At 33.8% G+C, this 21,362-nt stretch overlaps 1 protein-coding gene across 6 annotated transcripts in view; it reads left to right on the forward strand.

Annotated features, from left to right (window-relative positions):
• Nucleotides 1-17,346, forward strand: part of LOC142236755 (uncharacterized) — an 825,257-nt gene extending 807,911 nt beyond the window's left edge. For 2 of the 6 annotated variants that reach the window (XM_075308025.1, XM_075308028.1), the window contains exons 6-9: nucleotides 7,309-7,329; nucleotides 11,239-11,761; nucleotides 11,821-11,966; nucleotides 16,409-17,346. In XM_075308025.1, coding sequence (XP_075164140.1) covers nucleotides 7,309-7,329; nucleotides 11,239-11,761; nucleotides 11,821-11,966; nucleotides 16,409-16,498 — 780 coding nt within the window. In that variant the 3' untranslated portion in view covers nucleotides 16,499-17,346. Of the gene's footprint in view, nucleotides 1-7,308; nucleotides 7,330-10,782; nucleotides 11,144-11,238; nucleotides 11,762-11,820; nucleotides 11,967-16,408 lie in introns of those variants that run through there. The other 4 variants (XM_075308026.1, XM_075308027.1, XM_075308029.1 and 1 more) reach the window with 4 other exon arrangements.
• The last annotated feature ends 4,016 nt before the right edge of the window (nucleotides 17,347-21,362 follow it).

The following is a 21,362-nucleotide window of genomic DNA, read 5'->3' on the forward strand; positions in this document are numbered from 1 at the left end:
TAAATAATAGAGAATGTTTACGGCATTTGAGAACCATTTGAATGCTTATTGCCACCATATATTTTTCTCCGCTCGAAAATAATTTTTACAAAGACAAAATACATGGTTTTCACGACAATTACATACTCTAGATAAGCATTAAATGTATGCGGCAACCATGTCCAAACATGTTTTTTTCTGTGCGTGTATCCAGCTCATTAGTTAAAGAAGTGGCATAGTTCTGAATCTGGAGATTTAAACCAAACCCACATTTTAACAAGAAAAAAAAAATTAGCCAACTAAATCAACCAAGTCTCCCGGGAGAGACTATACGTCAATCTGGTGAGGCGTAATAAATTCGACCGATTTTAAATGAAATAAGATAGGGAGCAATACCATCAATCAGAGGAGCCCTTGAACTAGTACGAATTAGTAACAAATTTGAATCAATCCTACACTGAAAGATGAAAGCTTTTACATGAAATAAAAGAAAGATTTTGCAACCCAAATTGCAGGACAAATTGTTTCGAAATGCTAAATTCGTTTCCAACACTAAACAAATATTGATCTAATAGGAAGATTATGCAACCTAAATTTTAGGACAAGCAATTTACACAATATTTAGGACAAATTTCTTTGATTTAATGTAATTTGAATTAAAAGAAAGTTTAGAATGAATCTAATCTTGGAAATTAGCTTCCTTCTGTAAAAGTCGTATATCTTTCAAGTAAGGCAAAATTTCCTTCAAGTAAACTTACCCATAAAGAAAACCATAAAAGTAGTGCTTTTTAAATTAAGAATCTTTAGATTTAAGATAAAAACGCCTCAAATATAGTCTGAGACTTATTCCGAGAAGTTTGCTTATTTGGTTAACAGTTTTTTGGAATTACGAAAACAGTTTTTATTATAATTTGGATTTTTAAACAGGCATTTGTTTGTACGTGAATAACTTTATTAATAAATCGTAAATAGAGAATGAAAATTCAGTAAATAAAATCTGAATTCTAATTTTAATGTTATTGATCCTAGCTACATGGACGAAAAAGACTGTTTTTCATATGTTTGGGTGCAAAAATTATATGTTTGGAACTCAAATTTTTAACACAATATTTTTAAGTGCAAGCATATAATTTTCATAAGCTAGCATAACATGTTTGGGACATATATGTTAATATGTTACAACATATTATGTTTGGGACATAAAATGTTTGTAAATATAATATGCTTAGATACAAAAATATATTAATTTGGAAATAGTCTATAAACATATATGTATTTAGAAATGGAGACCTAGAGAGTATGCTGCAAGTAAAATAATGGAAGCAACCAATTGGTGCCTTAAAAATATATACACACAAAGAAAATTTCATTAAAATTTTTTAATACCAGTGTATGCCCTAAGGTGAAACATAATATGTTTGAACAATACAAACAATATTTTGTTTGGACCAATCCTGAAAATATATATGCTTGAAGCAAACCGTGTTTGGAGTATATGTTACAGAAGCGATTGTTTTTTGAGGGTGTAGAATTAAAGCTAGATAGGTCTCAAAAAATGTATTTATTTTAAAGAAGCCACATCTTTGGCTCGGAATCAATACCAAAATCAATACAAAGTCAATGCAATTTTTATACCCTGCGTCACACTGTGGAACAGGGTATTATAAGTTAGTGCATATGTTTGTAACACCCAGAAGGAGACGAGATAGACACATGGTGTCTTTGGCAATAATGCTCAGGGTGGGTCCATGAGTCGATATAACCATGTCCGTCTGTCCGTCCGTCCGTCTGTCTGTGAACACATTTTTGTGATCAAAGTCTAGGTCGCAATTTAAGTCCAATCGCCTTCAAATTTGGCACATGTTCCTAATTTGGGTCAGAATAGAACCCTATTGATTTTGGAAGAAATCGGTTCAGATTCCGATATAGCTCCCATATATATCTTTCGCCCGATATGCACTAATATTGACCCAGCAGCCAGAGTTTTATACCGATTTCCTTGAAATTTTGTACAAACATAACACTTAGTCGTATAGTCAAGTGTGCAATTTGATTGGAATCGGTTCAGATTTAGGTATAGCTCCCATATATATATCTTTCGCCCGATATGGATTTATATGGCCCCAGAAGCCAGATTTTTGGCCAAATTTGGTTGAAATTTTGCACTAGGAGTACAATTAGTATTATAGTCAAGTGTGCAAAATTTGATTGAAATCGGTTCAGATTTACATATAGCTCCCATATATATCTTTCGCCCGATATGGACTAATATAGTCCTAAAAGCCAGAGATTTGGCCCAATTTGGTTGAAATTTTGCACAGGGAGTAAATTTAGCATTGTAGCTATGCGTGCCAAATTTGGTTGAAATCGATTCAGATTTAGATATAGCTCCCATATAAAGGGTGATTTTTTAAGAGCTTGATAAAAAAAACGCATAAAATTTGCAAAATCTCATCGGTTCTTTATTTGAAACGTTAGATTGGTCCATGACATTTACTTTTTGAAGATAATTTCATTTAAATGTTGACCGCGGCTGCGTCTTAGGTGGTCCATTCGGAAAGTCCAATTTTGGGCAACTTTTTCGAGCATTTCGGCCGGAATAGCCCGAATTTCTTCGGAAATGTTGTCTTCCAAAGCTGGAATAGTTGCTGGCTTATTTCTGTAGACTTTAGACTTGACGTAGCCCCACAAAAAATAGTCTAAAGGCGTAAAATCGCATGATCTTGGTGGCCAACTTACCGGTCCATTTCTTGAGATGAATTGTTCTCCGAAGTTTTCCCTCAAAATGGCCATAGAATCGCGAGCTGTGTGGCATGTAGCGCCATCTTGTTGAAACCACATGTCAACCAAGTTCAGTTCTTCCATTTTTGGCAACAAAAAGTTTGTTAGCATCGAACGATAGCGATCGCCATTCACCGTAACGTTGCGTCCAACAGCATCTTTGAAAAAATACGGTCCAATGATTCCACCAGCGTACAAACCACACCAAACAGTGCATTTTTCGGGATGCATGGGCAGTTCTTGAACGGCTTCTGGTTGCTCTTCACTCCAAATGCGGCAATTTTGCTTATTTACGTAGCCATTCAACCAGAAATGAGCCTCATCGCTGAACAAAATTTGTCGATAAAAAAGCGGATTTTCTGCCAACTTTTCTAGGGCCCATTCACTGAAAATTCGACGTTGTGGCTCGTTAGTAAGTCTATTCATGATGAAATGTCAAAGCATACTGAGCATCTTTCTCTTTGACACCATGTCTGAAATCCCACGTGATCTGTCAAATACTAATGCATGAAAATCCTAACCTCAAAAGAATCACCCTTTATATCTTTCGCCCGATATGCACTTATATGGACCCAGAAGCCAGAGTTTTATCCCGATTAGCTTGAAATTTTGCACAAGGAGTACAATTGGTAGTATAACCATGTGTGCCAAATTTGATTGAAATTGGTTCAGATTTAGATATAGCTTCCATATATGTTTTTCGCCCGATATGGGCTTATATGTCCCTAGAAGCCAGAGTTTTGGCCCAATTTAGTTGAAATTTTGCACTAGGAGTACAATTAGTAATATAGTCATGTGTGCCAAACTTGATTGAAATCGGTTCAGATTTAGATATAACTCCCATATATATGTTTTTCTGATTTCGACAAAAATGGTCAAAATACGAACATTATCCTTGTTAAATCGCCACTGCTTAGTCGAAAAGTTGTAAAAATGACTCTAATTTTCCTAAATTTCTAATACGTATATATCGAGCGATAAATCATTAATAATCTTTTGCGAAGTTTCCTTAAAATTGCTTCAGATTTAAATGTTTCCCATATTTATTTTTTACTAAAATTGTGTTCCACCCTAGTGTATTAGCCAACTTAAATTTTGAGTCTATAGATTTTGTAAAAGTCTATCAAATTCTGTCCAAATCGAGTGATATTTAAATGTATGTATTTGGGACAAACCTTTATATATAGCCCCCAACACATTTGACGGATGTGATATGGTATCGAAAATTTAGATCTACAAAGTGGTGCAGGGTATAATATAGTCGGCCCAGCCCGACTGTAGACTTTCCTTACTTGTTTTTATTTGTTTTATCTTCAATATTTCACAATAAAAACAACACATATTCTTACTAGAGACAGAGAACACGGTTGCCACAGTTTGTAGAATTCTAGCAAAAATGCAAGATGTTTTACTGTTTGGTAGATTGGTAGATTGGTAGAATTCTTGATGTATTGGTAGATTTCTGTGGAAATACAATTTTGACAAAATTTTCTATAGAAATAAAAATTTTACCAAATTTTCTATAGAAATAAAATTTTGACAAAATTTTATGTAGAAATAAAATTTTGACAAAATTGTCTATAGAAATAACATTTTGACAAAATTTTCCATAGAAATAAAATTTTGACAAAATTTTCTATAGAAATAAAATTTTGACAAAATTTTCTATAGAAATAAATTTTTGACAGAATTTTCTATAGAATTAAAATTTTGGCAAAATTTTCTATACCTCCAAAGAAAAAATACTTTCCTCAAGAACGAAATTTTAGACAAAAGAAATTCCTCATTAATCTAAAATATTTTCTTTAAGAGCAAATGAATCCGAATTGACGATATACGATCCAACGACTACCTCCAATCATTTTTATTTGTTGTTAAGGAAAAAATGTTGGAGTCAAAAGAAAACTTTGGTTGTCTAAAATTTCGTTACTCAGAAAAGAAAACTCTTCTTTCAGCGTAGAAATAAAATTTTGACAAAATTTTCTATAAAATCAATAGTTAAAAAAAAAATAATTTTTGTTTTAAGCCAAACACCAAAGTCACCATTTTTCTCTATTTTTGTTGAAGTAGTAACTTCCTCTTGTTAGTGCAAGCTAAAAATATTTATAAGTTCAATACACTTAGGCCGATAGTTGCTAGTGCCCGTATAAATAAGTTTATTGTAATTTCTAATTATAATGAATTAAATAATAAATAAATAAATGATAAATAAATAAGTAACTTTGATACAATTACAATTCAAGTGATACATGATGATACACTCAAATAAATTGACGCTATTAGGAGTGATTATAAAATAATAAATAAACTTCTAAAATAAAATAATAAAACATTTTTATGAAGAAATATACAAATGGTTTTATAATAACCACAACAATTTGATCAAACACTGCAAAATAAGATTTTTTTTATTTGGTAATGTTTTGGTAACATTTTCTTCAAATGTTGGTAGATTGTTTTTGGCTCGAGTAGCAACCGTGACAGCACACAAAAAAAATTTTTTTCTGATTCAATCACGAAATTAATTGATCCAATTAATTTTTTAATTGAAATGTCTTCAATCACGAAAATGATAGTATCAATCACAGTTTTAATTGGGCATAGAAAAAATTCTTGATTAAAAAATTAATTGATGTCAATAGCAATTTTCAATTAATTTTTTAATTGATTCAATTAAATATTTAATTGATTTTGAATGCAAACCCCAATTAATTTTTTATTTAAAAAGGTAACTATTTTCAATTACTTTCTGAATTGGCTTAGAGTTTTTATTCGGATTAAGAAATGTTCATCACTTTTTTAACTGACTTAGTCTTCCGAATTTGATTAAAAAGTTAATTGTATCAATTAATTTTTTAATTTAAAATTTTCAATCATTGACTTACCCCCATTTTCATGAAGCTCCGTTAGTGCTACGTTAGCTAACGAACTTTTAAACCGCACTATGGACATATCAGTTACCTTGGCTATATATTCCATATGCCAGTTAAAAATTTAACTGCTGAAATTTTTTCAGTTAATGTTAACCGGAAAGAAGATATTGACAGTTCATTTTCTGTTAACTGGAAGTTAAAGCCTAACGGAGCTACATGAAAATGGCCGTTAATTAACTTAATGTCTCTATCTTGATAAAAAAGTTAATTGTATCAATTAATTTATTAATTGAAAAAAAACATTCAACTTCAATTAACTTTTTAATTGGAAATATTTTGGTGATATTTTTTTCTGTGAGAGAAACGTCTGGTTTCTACACACAAAGAAAACATACTTTCATATTATTACAATATTTTCTAAAACAAAAAAAAATCTTTCCTCCGGAACGAAATTTTAGACAAAAGAAATTCCCCTTTGTCATAGAGTATTTTCTTTAAGAGCAAATAAACCTGAATTTATGACAAGCGATACAGCATTTGTTTCTAATATTTGTAAGTTGCTTCTAAAGAAAATTTGTATAGCGTCAAAAGAAAATTTAGTTTGTCTAATATTTCTTTCCTCTGAAAATCAAAAACTTTTCTTTCAGTGTATATTGCAAAATAAAACGAATAAAAACACACATAGATCCGAAGCTTAAAAAAAGCATAGAACTTTAATTTTAAATTTGCAATATAAAACACGGTTTATATAAGACAAAATGTTTTCAAAGAGCACATACACACACACACATATATATAAAAATATATTCAATAAGCCACAAGTATGTATGGTAAATTTTTTACTTGCATAATCACACACATATATTGTACATATATATGTATATAAATATATTTACCACTAATTGTATCTATAGACTAATAACTTCAATCGCTTACAATCAGACACAAAAAAAAATTCTCACAATTACATTTCCTATATAACATTGTATATATATTTGAATGTATATTGAAATTACAGGGTAAATTTTACAATAACGTCCACCACAATCAATACCACCACCACTACCAAAACCAACCACATACACCTTATTATAATTCCACTAATAATACTAGTAATAACCATGCACGTGAAAGTATTTCACCCTATCACCACCAAATGCATCAGGACCAAGATCTTCCTGAGCCTTTCCCCCCACAAACGCCAGAAACTCCTATTGTATTGGTAGACAAACAATTCAGTCGATTGCCATCACAAGAACCAATGCATTTGAATAAGAGCGGAACCTATGATGATGGTTCATCATCTAAGGCCGGTGCCGCAAGTTCGGAATGGCAAAAACCAAGGGAAAACCAACCACCAACATTTAATCAACCATGCCAATATTATCAACAGCAATACCAGACACCAAGATATCAGCAACATCCACAGCAGCAGCAGCAGCATCAACACCAACCTCAATATCAACCACAGCAACGGGAGACGACTCCCGGTGGATGCTGGAGCAAAGTGGACCAGCCACAATCTAAGCATGATTTTCCATATACAAAACCAGCAGGTGATGTAGGTCGTGATGAGTCTACAGCCTCTCCTCAACCTATTTACCAAAGACAATTTGAATCCTATCACAAGCAACAACAACAACAACAAGAACAGCAACAAACATACGTTCAAACCCAACAACAATATCAACAACAGGTATTGCCTACACACAAACACGCGCTCCAGCAGCCCCCCAGTGGCACACATGAGAATATGCTTAAGTAAAGCTCTCTATTGGAAGCTTTCGTGTAGAGTTTAGTCCAATGCAAAGAAGAAGCAGACTCAAAAGTATCGCTTATCCACGAGGCTTGCATAGCTTTTATTATCCACAGCAAGTTTTTCTTTAGAACAATCACTGATAAAAGCAATATTCAAAACGAAAATACAAAAGAATATGGATATAATTGGTTTGGAGATTTGCTAAGCTCTTGCCTACTATAGAATGGAAAATTCGTCAAGTGAAAGCTTTAAGGGAGGAAATACTTGTTTGTGCTTACTCTGTATATATAACAAAATGCAAAACATACTAATATACAATTAAAAAAATTGATTTTTTTTTTTAATTTTAATTTCAAATTAAAATAACTCTAATTAACATTGAATTAAAAATTATTTGTCATGTATTTTTTAAAAAAATTCCATAGTATTCATAGAGAAGAGGACGACTAAGGAAAATAAATATCAGGTATTGGGATAAGTTCGGTCCAGCCGAAGCTCAAACACCCTATACCATGAATTTGAGTCATTATGCTTTGCTTTAGAAAGAGTTTAATAAATTGCTGATTTGACTGCTGCCTAAGATATAGCGTTGCTAGCATTAAATCCATATGACATTCAAACTACGCATATATACAGGGTAGCTGATATGTTTTTTTTTTTTTTTGTTATTTTATTTTTCAAAAGCAAACAATGTCGGAAATAATTAAAAATTTTAGAATCAATTTAGATTCTAAAATTCGGTCTTTAAACGGTCGACAAAGCTATCACACAATGCACAAAAGTGGCTCTGTAGTATTTTGGTCCATTCCCGGAGAAACGACGGCCTAAGACATAGCGTTGCTAGCATTAAATCTATATGACATTCAAACTACGCATATATACATAGTAGCTGATATGTTAATGCATCAAAGTAAAGCGCTATATATGTTTTCTTTTTTTGTAATTTCATTATTCAAAAGCAAAGAATGTCGGAAATAATATAAAATTTTAGAATCAGTTTAGATTCGCTCAAATTGTCTACCTTTGACATAAATTATTGTCTTTAATCAGCCGACAAAGCTATCACACGATGCACGAAAGTGGCTCTGTAGTATATTGGTCCATTCCCGGAGAAATGCTGTTTTGAGACGATCGACACTTTTGTATTTTTGTTTAGTGCCAACTTTACTCCCCAAAATGAGTTCTGGTGGCCATTCGAAGGTTTACATTTTCAACTGATGTCTTTGACAAGTGAATACTATACATGGCGATTCGATTCGAAGTCCAGATCCCGGCTTTCATCGCTTTAACTGATTTCAAAAAAGATATGATTTCTATACCCACAACCATAGAATAGTGATGGGGTATAATAAGTTTGTCATTCCGTTTGTAACACATCGAAATACCGATTTCCGACTATATAAAGTATATGTAGTCTGAAATTTGGCACAGATTAGTTTTCCATCTACAGGCAGGTCACGTTCGAAGATAAGCTATTCGGTTCAAGTTTTGATATAGCCCCCGTGTAAACCGACCACCCGATTTGGGGTCTTGGGCTTTTAGAAACCGTAGTCTTTATCCGATTTGCCTGAAATTTAAAATCTAGAGGTATTTTAAGACCACACATAGCTATGCCGAATATGGTGTGTATCGGTCCAGTCGGTTGGTGTATCCCCCATATAGACCGATTTCCCGATTTGATTTCATGGGCTTCTAGATACCGTAATTTTTAACCGATTTGCCTGAAATTGGGAATCTAACAGTATTTTAGGTCCACAAGTAGATGTTCTAAATAGGGTGTGTATAGGTCCATGTTTTGGTATAGACCAATCTCCCGATATGATTTCTTGGGCTTCTAGATAACGCAATTTTTATCCGATTTGCATGAAATTGGATATCCAAGGTAGTTTAGAGCCACAAGTAGATATTCTGAACAGAGAATGAAGCCGCCGAGGCGCGCTGCTGATTTCAGTCGCCGCCGACCATTTTTTGCCACGTCGCCGCCGAATATGTCGACTCATCTCGACTCAAATTTGGCCGCCAATTAATCAAAAATATCGATTTACATCAAAAAAAATGTATTAATAATTGTCGTATTTTTTCCAAAAGTTTGAACCTTTCACCCACAATCAATCAAATTCAAACTGCTATAACAGTTTTGATAAAATTTAGCTCAGACAATTTTAACGAAAAGTAAATTTGATTGTAAGAACGGTTGTACAAATACTCTCATTACCATTCGAATAACTTCAAATTGATTTTATAATGGATAATTGTCCGCCGCCGAATGGACAAATTTATATCGGCTTTGCCGTCAAGCCGCCGCCACCGTAGGCAAACATTTTGTGTCATCCGCCGTCGACAAAATGGGTCGGCTTCATTCTCTGATTCTGAATATGGTGTGTATAGGTCCATGTTTTGGTATAGCCCCCATAAACTCCCGATACGACTTCTTGAGCTTCTATAAACCGATTCTAAAGGTATTTTAGGTCCACGAGTAGATGTTCCGAATCCCGATATTGCGCTTGTAGAAACCGCAATTTGTATCTGATATGTGTGAAATTAGAAATCTAGAGGTGCACAAAAACCTGTGTCGAATTTAGTTTTTATCGGTCCATGTTTGGAAAAAGCCTCAATATAGAGCAAACTCCCGATTTCACTTCTTGATAGTATGTAATTTCCACTGGTCATCCAAATTGTCAGAAACTAAATGAACAATTTTCAGATTTTCCTTGTTGTACTCATCCGAATAGTTGGGGTAAAATTCTTCAGAATTCAGATTTCACATCAAGGCGAGATGTTTAAGATTCCTCTAAAACTCAAGCAAGCATTTTTCTTATAAATTCAGAGTAGGATATAATCTCCATATATAGACAATTTAAATTTATCTTCGAGAAACCTACCATCTGAATCAATCTTGAGATAGTAAAAAAAAATGAAAAAGCCGTCTTTCGGCGTTGAAATATCGACTGTTGTCGTCGCGACTTTCAACTTTTTTATGCATTTTTAACATAAAAAGAGCCACATCGGAGTTCCCTTTCATATCAAATTCGACTTTTTCTTTAGACGATTTTGGTCACTATAAAAAATTGATTAGTCGATTTTGACAAATATCAAAAGCCTGGACGGAATCGAAAATTCATGAAACAGCATTTTTGCAAATGATCCACGTAGTCTCAATCAGTTTGAGGTAAAAAACGCCCTTCTCCCAGTGAATATTTTATTGGTCTGCTTTCAAAATTTCATGTTCTTTGTAGTTTTTTTTCTATGTCAAGATGTTTATGTATGGACTTCTTGGATTTATATGTAGTTTTGTACATATTTAATGTTTAAATATAAGAAATAACAGTTTTGTATATATGCTTATTAAAAACTATATAAATGCTTTCTCTTCTTTCCCAACAATTGCAGCTACTACAGCGAGCTTAAGAATTAAACAAGCAAATGAAATGCAAAATATAAAAAACAAAAAATAAATAACTCATAACTCCTAAAACCATAACACATACTCACCTTGTCTTTTCCATGCAATTTATGTTGTTTTTACACCCATCCATAATAGACATTAATGTTGTTCTTGTCTTTTTTCTCTTTTTCCTCAACAATGCCATCCACAACCAACCACACTGTATGTCAATGTCCTACCAAATGTGCACTATCACCAATTTAAACAACATCACGATTTTCACAAATTTTAAATAAATGTCTTATATGTGAATACAATGTGATATCCTACCCCTGATGTCATCAATACTCAAATATTATAAAATAATTGAAAAAAAAACACGCACACAAATTTTCTTTATGAACAAACCCCAACCCTGGAATGGTCAAAAAAATTTTTTGTTTTGAAAATTTAACTAATAGCAACAACAATATCAACCACCTAAGCAATATTCCCCACAGCCGCAATATCAGGCATCAGCTCCTGGACAAAATCAATACCAATATCAACCCCAGCAGCAACAACAGCCCCATCATCAGCCATGGACTCAAGAACAACATCTTCCCCAACCCTATAAGCCACCAAGCCAACAGGGTCAATATCAGGCTCCACAACAACCAAGCCCATATCAACAACAGCAATATCAACAACCGGGCTATCAGGCTCCTATGAATAATCAATATCAACAACCACAACAACAACAACAACAACAACAAAATCAATTTATATCACAAACCAATCAACAACAACAATTTAATTCTTATTCACAGCCTCAACAAATGCAAAATGCTCCCATCCATGGACAGGACCAACATGATCATTTAATCCAGGGTCATGATCAGCGTGGTGCCAGCCCAGGCATTATTACTTTGCGCAAAGAGGCCCCCATTTCTCAGGCACCGGCGCCCGTTTATACCTCTCAGCCTGCAGCCGTAAGCTTCCAAGGTTCGTATTGTATTTCTCTATTCGTACAGCTCTTTGCATTTTCTATAAAATAATTGAAGGTGATGATGATATTTCAGGCGGCAACAAATTGCGTGGAGACATGAAATGGCCCCCACAGGAATACAAAGAGGCCGCAGCCCGTGAAAATGAAGAACGTCGCAAATTAGCCTTGGGTCCAGTCTGCAGACCAAGAAAAGTCGCTCGCGTAAGTATAGATTTGAAATTTGCGGCACAACACGCAAATAAAATGAAAGATAATGATGAAGTTTCATAGCTTTTAGGCCATTGATAAATACACTTAGAGAACAATGTGTGTAATAATACTAGTTGGGGATACACTTTGTAAAGTTTACCATAAATAAGAAGTATATACGGCCGTAAGTTCGGCCAGGACGAATCTTATGTACCCTGCACCATCTATTGCGTAAAAACTTCTACTAAAGACTGTCATACACAATCGAATTACATGGGTTCTTAAAATCTAAATTGCAAGTTAATCCATAGGAGGTATATACGGCCGTAAGTTCGGCCAGGCCGAAGCTTATGTACCCTCCACCATGGATTGCGTAGAAACTTCTTCTAAACACTGCCATCCACAATCGAATTACTTAAGTTGCGGTAACGCTTGGCGATGGCAAGGTATCTCAAAACCTCCTAACACCGTCTTCTAAATTGTATGTAAGTCCATACGCGATATATATTAAATCAAAAAATCTACAGAAATAAAATTTTAACAAAATTTTCTATAGAAATAAAATTTTGACAAAATTTTCTATAGAAATACAGTATTAACAAAATTTTCTATAGAAATGAAATTTTAACAAAATTTTCTATAGAAATAAAATTTTAACAAAATTTTCTATAGAAATAACATTTTCACAAAATTTTCTATAGAAATAAAATTTTGACAAAATTTTCTCTAGAAATAAAGTTTTGACAAAATTTTCTATAAAAATAAAGTTTTGACAAAATTTTCTATAGAAATGAAATTTTAACAAAATTTTCTATAGAAATAAAATTTTGGTAGATTATTTTTGGCTCGAGTGGCAACCATGATTATGAACCCATATGGACCAATTTTTGTGTGATTGGAGATCGGCTATATATAACTATAGACCGATATGGACCAATTTTGGTATGGTTGTTAGCGGCCATGTACTAACATCATGGTCCAAATTTGAACCGGATCGGATGAATGTTGCTCCTCCAAGAGGCTCCGGAGGTCAAATCTGGAGGATGGTTTATATGGGGGCTATATATAATTGTGAACCGATGTGGACCAATTTTTGCATGGATGTTAGAGACCATATACTAACACCACGTTCCACATTTGAACCGGATCGGATGAATTTTGCTCCTCTTAGAGACTCCTCAAGCCAAATCTGGGGATCGGTTTACATGGGGGCTATATATAATTAGGGACCGATATGGACCAATTCTAGGACGGTTGTTAAAGATCATATACTAACACCATGTTCCAAATTTCAACCGGATTGGATAAAATTTGCTTCTCTTAGAGACTCCTCAAGCCAAATCTGGGAATCGGTTTATATGGGGCTATATATACTTATGGACCGATGTGGACCATGGTGATTACAGACCTTATGCAAATACCATGCGCCAAATTTCAGCCGGATCGGATGAAATTTGCTTCTCTTTTAGGCTCCGCAAGCCAAATCTGGGGATCGGTTTATATGGGAGCTATATATAATTATGGACCTATGTGGACCAATTTTTGCATGGTTGATAGAGACCATATACCAAAATCTAGCCACCGTGGAGCAATTGTTAGCATGTCCGCCTTGCATACACAAGGTCGTGGGTTCGATTCCTGCTACGACCGAACACCAAAAGTTTTTCAGCGGTGGATTATCCCACCTCAGTAATGATGATGACATTTCTGAGGGTTTCAAAGCTTCTCTAAGTGGTTTCACTGGAATGTGGAACGCCGTTCGGACTCGGCTATAAAAAGGAGGTCCCTTGTCATTGAGCTTAACATAGAATCGGGCAGCACTCAGTGATAAGAGAGAAGTTCACCACTGTGGTATCACAATGGACTGAATAGTCTAAGTGAGCCTGATACATCGGGCTGCCACATAACCTAACCTAACCTAACCTAACCTAACATCATCTACCAAATTTCAGGCGGATCGGGTGAAATTTGCTTCTCTTTGAGGCTCCGCAAGCTAAATCTGGGGATCGGTTTATATGGGGGCTGTATATAATTATGGACCGATGTGGATCAATTTTAGCATGGTTTTTAGAGACCATATACCAACACCATGTAACAAATTTCAGCCGGATCGGGGGAAATTTGCTTCTCTTTGAGGCTCCGCAAGCCAAATCTGGGGATCGGTTTATATGGGGGCGATATATAATTATGGACCGATGTGGACCAATTTTTGCATGGTTTTTAGAGACCATATATCAACACCATGTGCCAAATTTCAGCCGGATCGGATGAAATATGCTTCTCTTAGACGCTCCGCAAGCCAAATCTGAGGGTCCCTTTATATGGGGGCTATACGTAAAAGTGGATCGATATGGCCCATTTGCAATACCATCAATAACAACTACTTGTGCCAAGTTTCAAGTCGATAGCTTGTTTCGTTCGGAAGTTAGCGTGATTTCAACAGACGGACGGACGGACGGACATGCTTAGATCGACTCAGAATTTCATCACGACCCAGAATATGGGGTCTTAGACCAACGGAATGACAAAGTTAATATAACCCCCATCCTATGATAGAGGGTATAAAAAGTCATCAGTACTTAGACCGATTTTTGAAAAACCAACTTGAATTTTCCAATTCTCTTTAAATACACATACAGAAGAAGTATGATCACCCCAAACATGTTTTAAGAGCAAAATATTATTTTTGGAAGGTGAACATGGAACATTTTTGTTCTAAAATACCTACAGATTTGGCTTCTAGAAGGCAAATCTAAAGAGAGCCACAGTGGTGCAATGGTTAGCATGCCCGCCTTGCATACACAAGGTCGTGGGTTCGATTCCTGCTTCGACCGAACACCAACAAATTTTTTCAGCGGTGGATTATCTCACCTCAGTAATGCTGGTGACATTTTTGAGGGTTTCAAAGCTTCTCTAAGTGGTTTCACTGCAATGTGGAACGCCGTTCGGACTCGGTTGATACATCGGGCTGCCACCTAACCTAACCTAACCTAGAAGCCAAAGAAGTTTAATCGGGAGATCGTTCTATATGGGGGCTGTACTAAAATATGGACCGAAACACACCATATTCGACACACCTATTTGTGGTCCTATAATGGCTCTAACTTTCTAATTTCAGCCAAAACGGATCTAAATTGCGGTTTCTAGAAGCCCAAGAAGTTATATAGGTATAGCCCCATATATGTGGCTATACCAAAACATTGGTCGATACACAAGTCAAATCGGGAGATTTGTGATCTAGAATGCCTCTAAATTTCTAATTTCAGCCAAATCGGATATAAATTGCCCAATAAGTTATATCGGGAGATCATTGTATATTTGAGGCTGTACCAAAACACGGGGCGATACACCCATATTCGGAAATCGAGGGGTCGGTTGATATGGAGGCTAATGGTTTTAATAGATTGATTTTTTCGGTACATTTCATGTATATGATTATCATGTATCTTTCGGCCAGCATGTTTATGTTTGACGGGAAAACAGTATTTTTGAGACAAAAAATATTTTTTACAATTTTTTATGATTTGTAATGCATTCTAATCCTTAGCTGGAACGTTAGATATTAAATATTTTGAATAATTCGCAATTTTCTAGGGGCGATACACGCATATTCGGAAATCGAGGGGTCGGTTGATATGGAGGCTATATCAAAACCTGGTGCTAATGGTTTTAATAGATTGATTTTTTCGGTACATTTCATCTATATGATTACCATGTATCTGATTTCGGCCAGCATGTTTATGTTTGACGGGAAAACAGTATTTTTGAGATAAAAAAAATATTTTTTACAATTTTTTTTTATGATTTTTAATGTATTCTAATGCTTGTCTGGATCGTTATATATTAAATATTTTGAATAATTCCCATATTCGGAAATCGAGGGGTCGGTTGATATGGAGGCTATATCAAAACCTGGTGCTAATGGTTTTAATAGATTGATTTTTTCGGTACATTTCATCTATATGATTACCATGTATCTGATTTCGGCCAGCATGTTTATGTTTGACGGGAAAACAGTATTTTTGAGATAAAAAAAATATTTTTTACAATTTTTTATGATTTGTAATGCATTCTAATCCTTGGCTGGAACGTTAGATATTAAATATTTGGAATAATTCGCAATTTTCTAGAATCGATTTAACATTTTATTCGGCAAAATTTAAATAATTTGTACCATTTTTTTTTATCCTATTTGAAACAAAAAATTTAAATTTCCCATTAAAAATATTAAAAAAGCGAGTTATAAAAAAAATTGACTCAAATGAACTTCCTGTTCAGTTAAAATAAAGAACTTCTTTGGGAGGACATTTATGGAAGTGTTTTTAAAGTTGTGCCTTTAGAAGAACTTTCAAAAATTTTTCCTGGGATGTTTTGACCTCTAGCCTTTCTTAAAAGTTATATTTTTTGAATTCCCCTAAGAAATATGTTTTTATTGTTTTTTTCTTTCTTTTCAGGACTATACCGATTTCTTTGCTAAGAATGCTTTGAGCCATCACTACCCAAGCTACAAGGTTCCTCCAGGTACCCAGCATATGACCTACTAGGAATCACGTCTCAAACGTTAGCAAAAACCAAGAACGGAAACTCAACGCCTTACAAAACACGGATATAATGATTAACAATACAAATATTTAGTTCAATGAAATGTATAAAAAAAACAAATACATAAATAACTTTTAACGAATTAAAAAGAATTACTAACGAAATAAATTAATTAACTGAGATGCAATAATTTTATAAAACAAATTAATACAAAAAAATACTAATATATATTATTAGGTATATGCAGGCACTTCACTTTACTACGAAAAGGTCATCAACAACAAAAATGGCCCAATTTTCTTATAACTAAAAATTTATATAATTTATTGTGTACTTACTAATACCACATGTAGCTTTTGTTTAATTTTAAGTGATTGATACAACATTGTTAGCTAATGTTCCTCAATAAGTTCGAAATGATTAAACAAACACTAACATAAGACCAATTTTAATTCTTTATTTAGGTTTGATCATTGGATCGACAAAAACGAATTTTATTATAAGTAAAAACAAGCAAAAAAATGTTATCTACTTAATTTTACAAAACGATGCAAATGTTCCTCAGCAAAAGTTTTGAAAAAAAAATGAAAAATTCTCAAATAATAAAAAAGCGACAAAATTATGATTATACTTATACGTTAATTTTAGATTACAACAATGTTATTGTTTCTTTTTTTAGATTTCTCTTAAAATATTTATTTCTGTGCACATGTATATTGATTGCACTTAACGAAATTTCAGAAATATCCGAATAAAATCAAAACTAACATATAAATGTTTATTGCAAATAACAAAATGAATTCAATAAAAAAACCCCCTTAACGAACTTCTAAAAAGCAAAGCAAACTAATTACACTATTTTTTTAATTCTGTGGAAGGTGTGTGATTTGGATAAAATGATAGTCATATATGACCTTTTACCAAAAGATCTTCTACCAAAGACAAACAATTATAAGGGAAGCAATTAAATAAAATCTAATTTTCCCAATTTTCGAATGGAATCATATATAGTCACTTTGACATTGATTTTATATGCATTTCAAAAAAAACAAAAACACAATCATAAATACACCCAAAAGCATGCATCTTTTTCACATCTTTTTATTGTTTATTATTTACATGTGACAGGTTGTGACTATTAAATAATATCCATAACCTGCCATTAACTCGTAACATTAAACATCATTATATATCTACCCCCATTTATTATTTTACAACAAATCTAAATAGTTTATAAAAAAAACTAAATTCTTATGTTTATAATAAAAAAAATATGAATAATAAAAATGGCTAAATATTTAATAGTTTTATTGAATTTCAAACGGAGGTAAGAAAGTTTGAAAAATTTGACTACACTACAAAAACCTTCGTATCGATTCCGATAAATTTAAGAACAAGAAATCTATCTGCTACAAAATTTTTTATTCCCTGCAACAATCCAGCAAAAAAAAAAAACAAGTATATACAGCCGTAAGTTCGGCCAGGCCGAATCTTATGTTTCCTCCACCATGGATTGCGTAGAAACTTCTACTAAAGACGGTCATCCACAATTAAATTACTTGGGTTGCGGTCGATGGCAAGGCATCTTAAAACTTCTTAACATCATCTTCTAAATTGTAAGTTAGTCCATGCGGGATATATATTAGACAAAAAAGGTCGACTAAATACGTATATATTCAGTTCTTGACCGGTATATATAGGGAAGAAATAATTACGAACCGATATGAACTTTTGTTCGGTAATTATAGAGCCAGAATTGAAATATGGGGGCTATATAACAGGTTGGCTGATAAGTCCCCGGTCTAACAAAGAAAAACACTTTTTTTTTTGTCAAAATTCATTTTTATTATTCAACATAGTTCCCTTCAAGAGCGATACAAAGATTTTAACGACCTTCCAAATTTTGGTAGTACTCCTTCTTTTTTGCCTCAAAATAGGCCTCAGTTTCGGCGATCACCTCTTCATTGCAGCCAAATTTTTTCCCTGCGAGCATCCAACAAGAAAAGTCGCTGGGGGCCAGATCTGGAGAATACGGTGGGTGGGGAAGCAATTCGAAGCCCAATTCATGAATTTTTGCCATCGTTCTCAATGACTTGTGGCACGGTGCGTTGTCTAGGTGGAACAACACTTTTTATACCCTGCTCCACACTGTGGAACAGGGTATTATAAGTTAGTGCATATTTTCTTCTTCATATGGGGCATTTTGCCGCGATTTCGACCTTCAAACGCTCCAATAACGCCATATAATAGTCACTGTTGATGGTTTTTCCCATCTCAAGATAATAGATAAAAATTATTCCATGCGCATCCCAAAAAACAGAAGCCATTACTTTGCCAGCGGACTTTTGAGTCTTTCCACGCTTCGGAGACGGTTCACCGGTCGCTGTCCACTCAGCCGACTGTCGATTGGACTCAGGAGTGTAGTGATGGAGCCATGTTTCGTCCATTGTCACATATCGACGGAAAAACTCGGGTGTATTACGAGTTAACAGCTGCAAACACCGCTCAGAATCATCAACACGTTGTTGTTTTTGGTTAAATGTGAGCTCGCGCGGCACCCATTTTGCACAGAGCTTCCGCATATCCAAATATTGATGAATGATATGACCAACGCGTTCCTTTGATATCTTTAAGGCCTCTGCTATCTCGATCAACTTCATTTTACGGTCATTCAAAATCATTTTGTGGATATTTTGATGTTTTCGTCGGTAACCACCTCTTTCGGGCGTCCACTGCGTTCACCGTCCTCCGTGCTCATTTCACCACGCTTGAATTTTGCATACCAATCAGTTATTGTTGATTTCCCTGGGGCAGAGCCCGGAAACTCATTATCAAGCCAGGTTTTTGCTTCCACCGTATTTTTTTCGAATCATTTGAAGGTTGGTACTATATAAAAATAATATGCATTTAATACTAGCGACACCATCTCTGTGTCAGACCGGGGACTAATCAGTCAACCTGTTACAATTATGAAGACGAATCTACCAAAATGGCAGATTTTTTACTAATTGGTAGATTGCTCTATGGGGCCAACGACCGGATTTAGAGGTAAAAACTACAAAAATGCACTTATCGGTTTAAAATTTGGAACACCTGTTGTGCATAACGTCAGAAGAGCTCATAGAAATTTTCAGATCGATCCGCCCACTGAAACCGTTAATATTTATACCCTCCACTAGACTGTGGTTTTGTATTCAATGTCAAGGTGGCAATTTTAGACGAATTGACTTTAAATTTTGCACACTTATGTGTATTGAGTCAGGATAAAGCCCTTTTGATTTTGGAAGAAATCGGTTCAGATTTAGATATAACTCCCATATATATTTTACGCCCGATACGCACATATAAGGCCCAAGAAGCCATAGTTCCACCCCGATTTTCTTCAAATTTTGTACAAAAGGTAAAATTGATAGTATTTTCATGTGTGCTAAATTTCGTTGAAATCGGTTCAGATTTAGATATAGCTCCCATATATATATATATATATATATATATATATATATATATATATATATATATATATATATATATATATATATATATATATATATATATATATATATATATATATATATATATATATATATACTTCGTCCGATTTTCACAAAATGTGACCACAGAAACCAAAGTTTTATTCCGATTTACGTGAAATTTTGCACAGGGAGCAGAATTCAAATTCTAACAATATGTGACATGCCAAATTTGGTGGAAATCGGTTCAGATTTTGATATATCGTTTAACTTATATGAACTTTATTGGTCCCAGAGCCCAAGGTTTTACCTTAATTTGCTTTAAATTGCACACAAAGATGACTCTATTGAAAAGATCCCTTATACTGCGAATCCTCGAGTCCTTCTTTGCATGATCAAGTTTTTATTAACATATAACATTTATTTCTATTTAATGAAGCAATTCTCGCAAACAGCCAATGCAACGCATCTGATATTTCAGTTTCTTCCATTTTTGTTTGGCTCGAGCGAAAATATTACATGTTTTCTTCATGCCATGCAAGTTTACCTTGCATTCCTCGAATATTTGGAATATGACACCAAAGGAATTCCGACCTTTTGCAGTCAATATGTAACGAGTTCAATTTTTTTTAGTTTTAGAAAGACTGAATTTTTAAAATTTTTTCATTATAAGCCGGACGCTTCCTGAATTGAAATTAAAAGCACCTGAAAGTACACACAATAACCTTTCTTCCCATACCAAAATGTCGGTGAATACACGTGAATACATTCCACGAAACACAAACATTTCATGAATATTATGAAACAAAAACTTACAACTTTAACACATCACATTTCTTTTCGCACAAACATATACGAATTTTTAATATTTTTTATATTATTTTACGTACCTGTAGTAGTCCTTTTTACACAATGTATATACGCTTATTAGTTTATTTTTAACAGCCAATTTTCTACAATGTGTTTTTTTACCTAGCGATTCAAAATTTAAACAATCTAAAAACAGCAAACTTTGCCAGCTTGTTTTAAAAGCAATCAGTTGCCATATGTTTCTAATATTTTGTATTTCGAGCTACTGGGATGTCTGAAACAGAATAACGGTATCAGTTTTTCCAATTTAAACTATCGAAAAACTGACTTTTTGCCGCATAATCCGATCATTTGCCCCATAGTGGATTGGTAGAATTGTTGATGTTTTGGAAGATTTTGCAAAACTATGAAATGCTTCATAAATTTTCTATAGAAATAACATTTTGACAAAATTTTCTACAGAAATAAAATTCTGACAAAATTTTCTATGGAAAATTTTTTTTTGACAAAATTTTCTATAGAAATAAAATTTTGACAAAATTTTCTATAGAAATAAAATGTTGACAAAATTTTCTATAAAAATAAA

This window comes from Haematobia irritans, chromosome 4, assembly GCF_050003625.1.
Source record: "Haematobia irritans isolate KBUSLIRL chromosome 4, ASM5000362v1, whole genome shotgun sequence".
NCBI lineage: Eukaryota > Metazoa > Arthropoda > Insecta > Diptera > Muscidae > Haematobia > Haematobia irritans.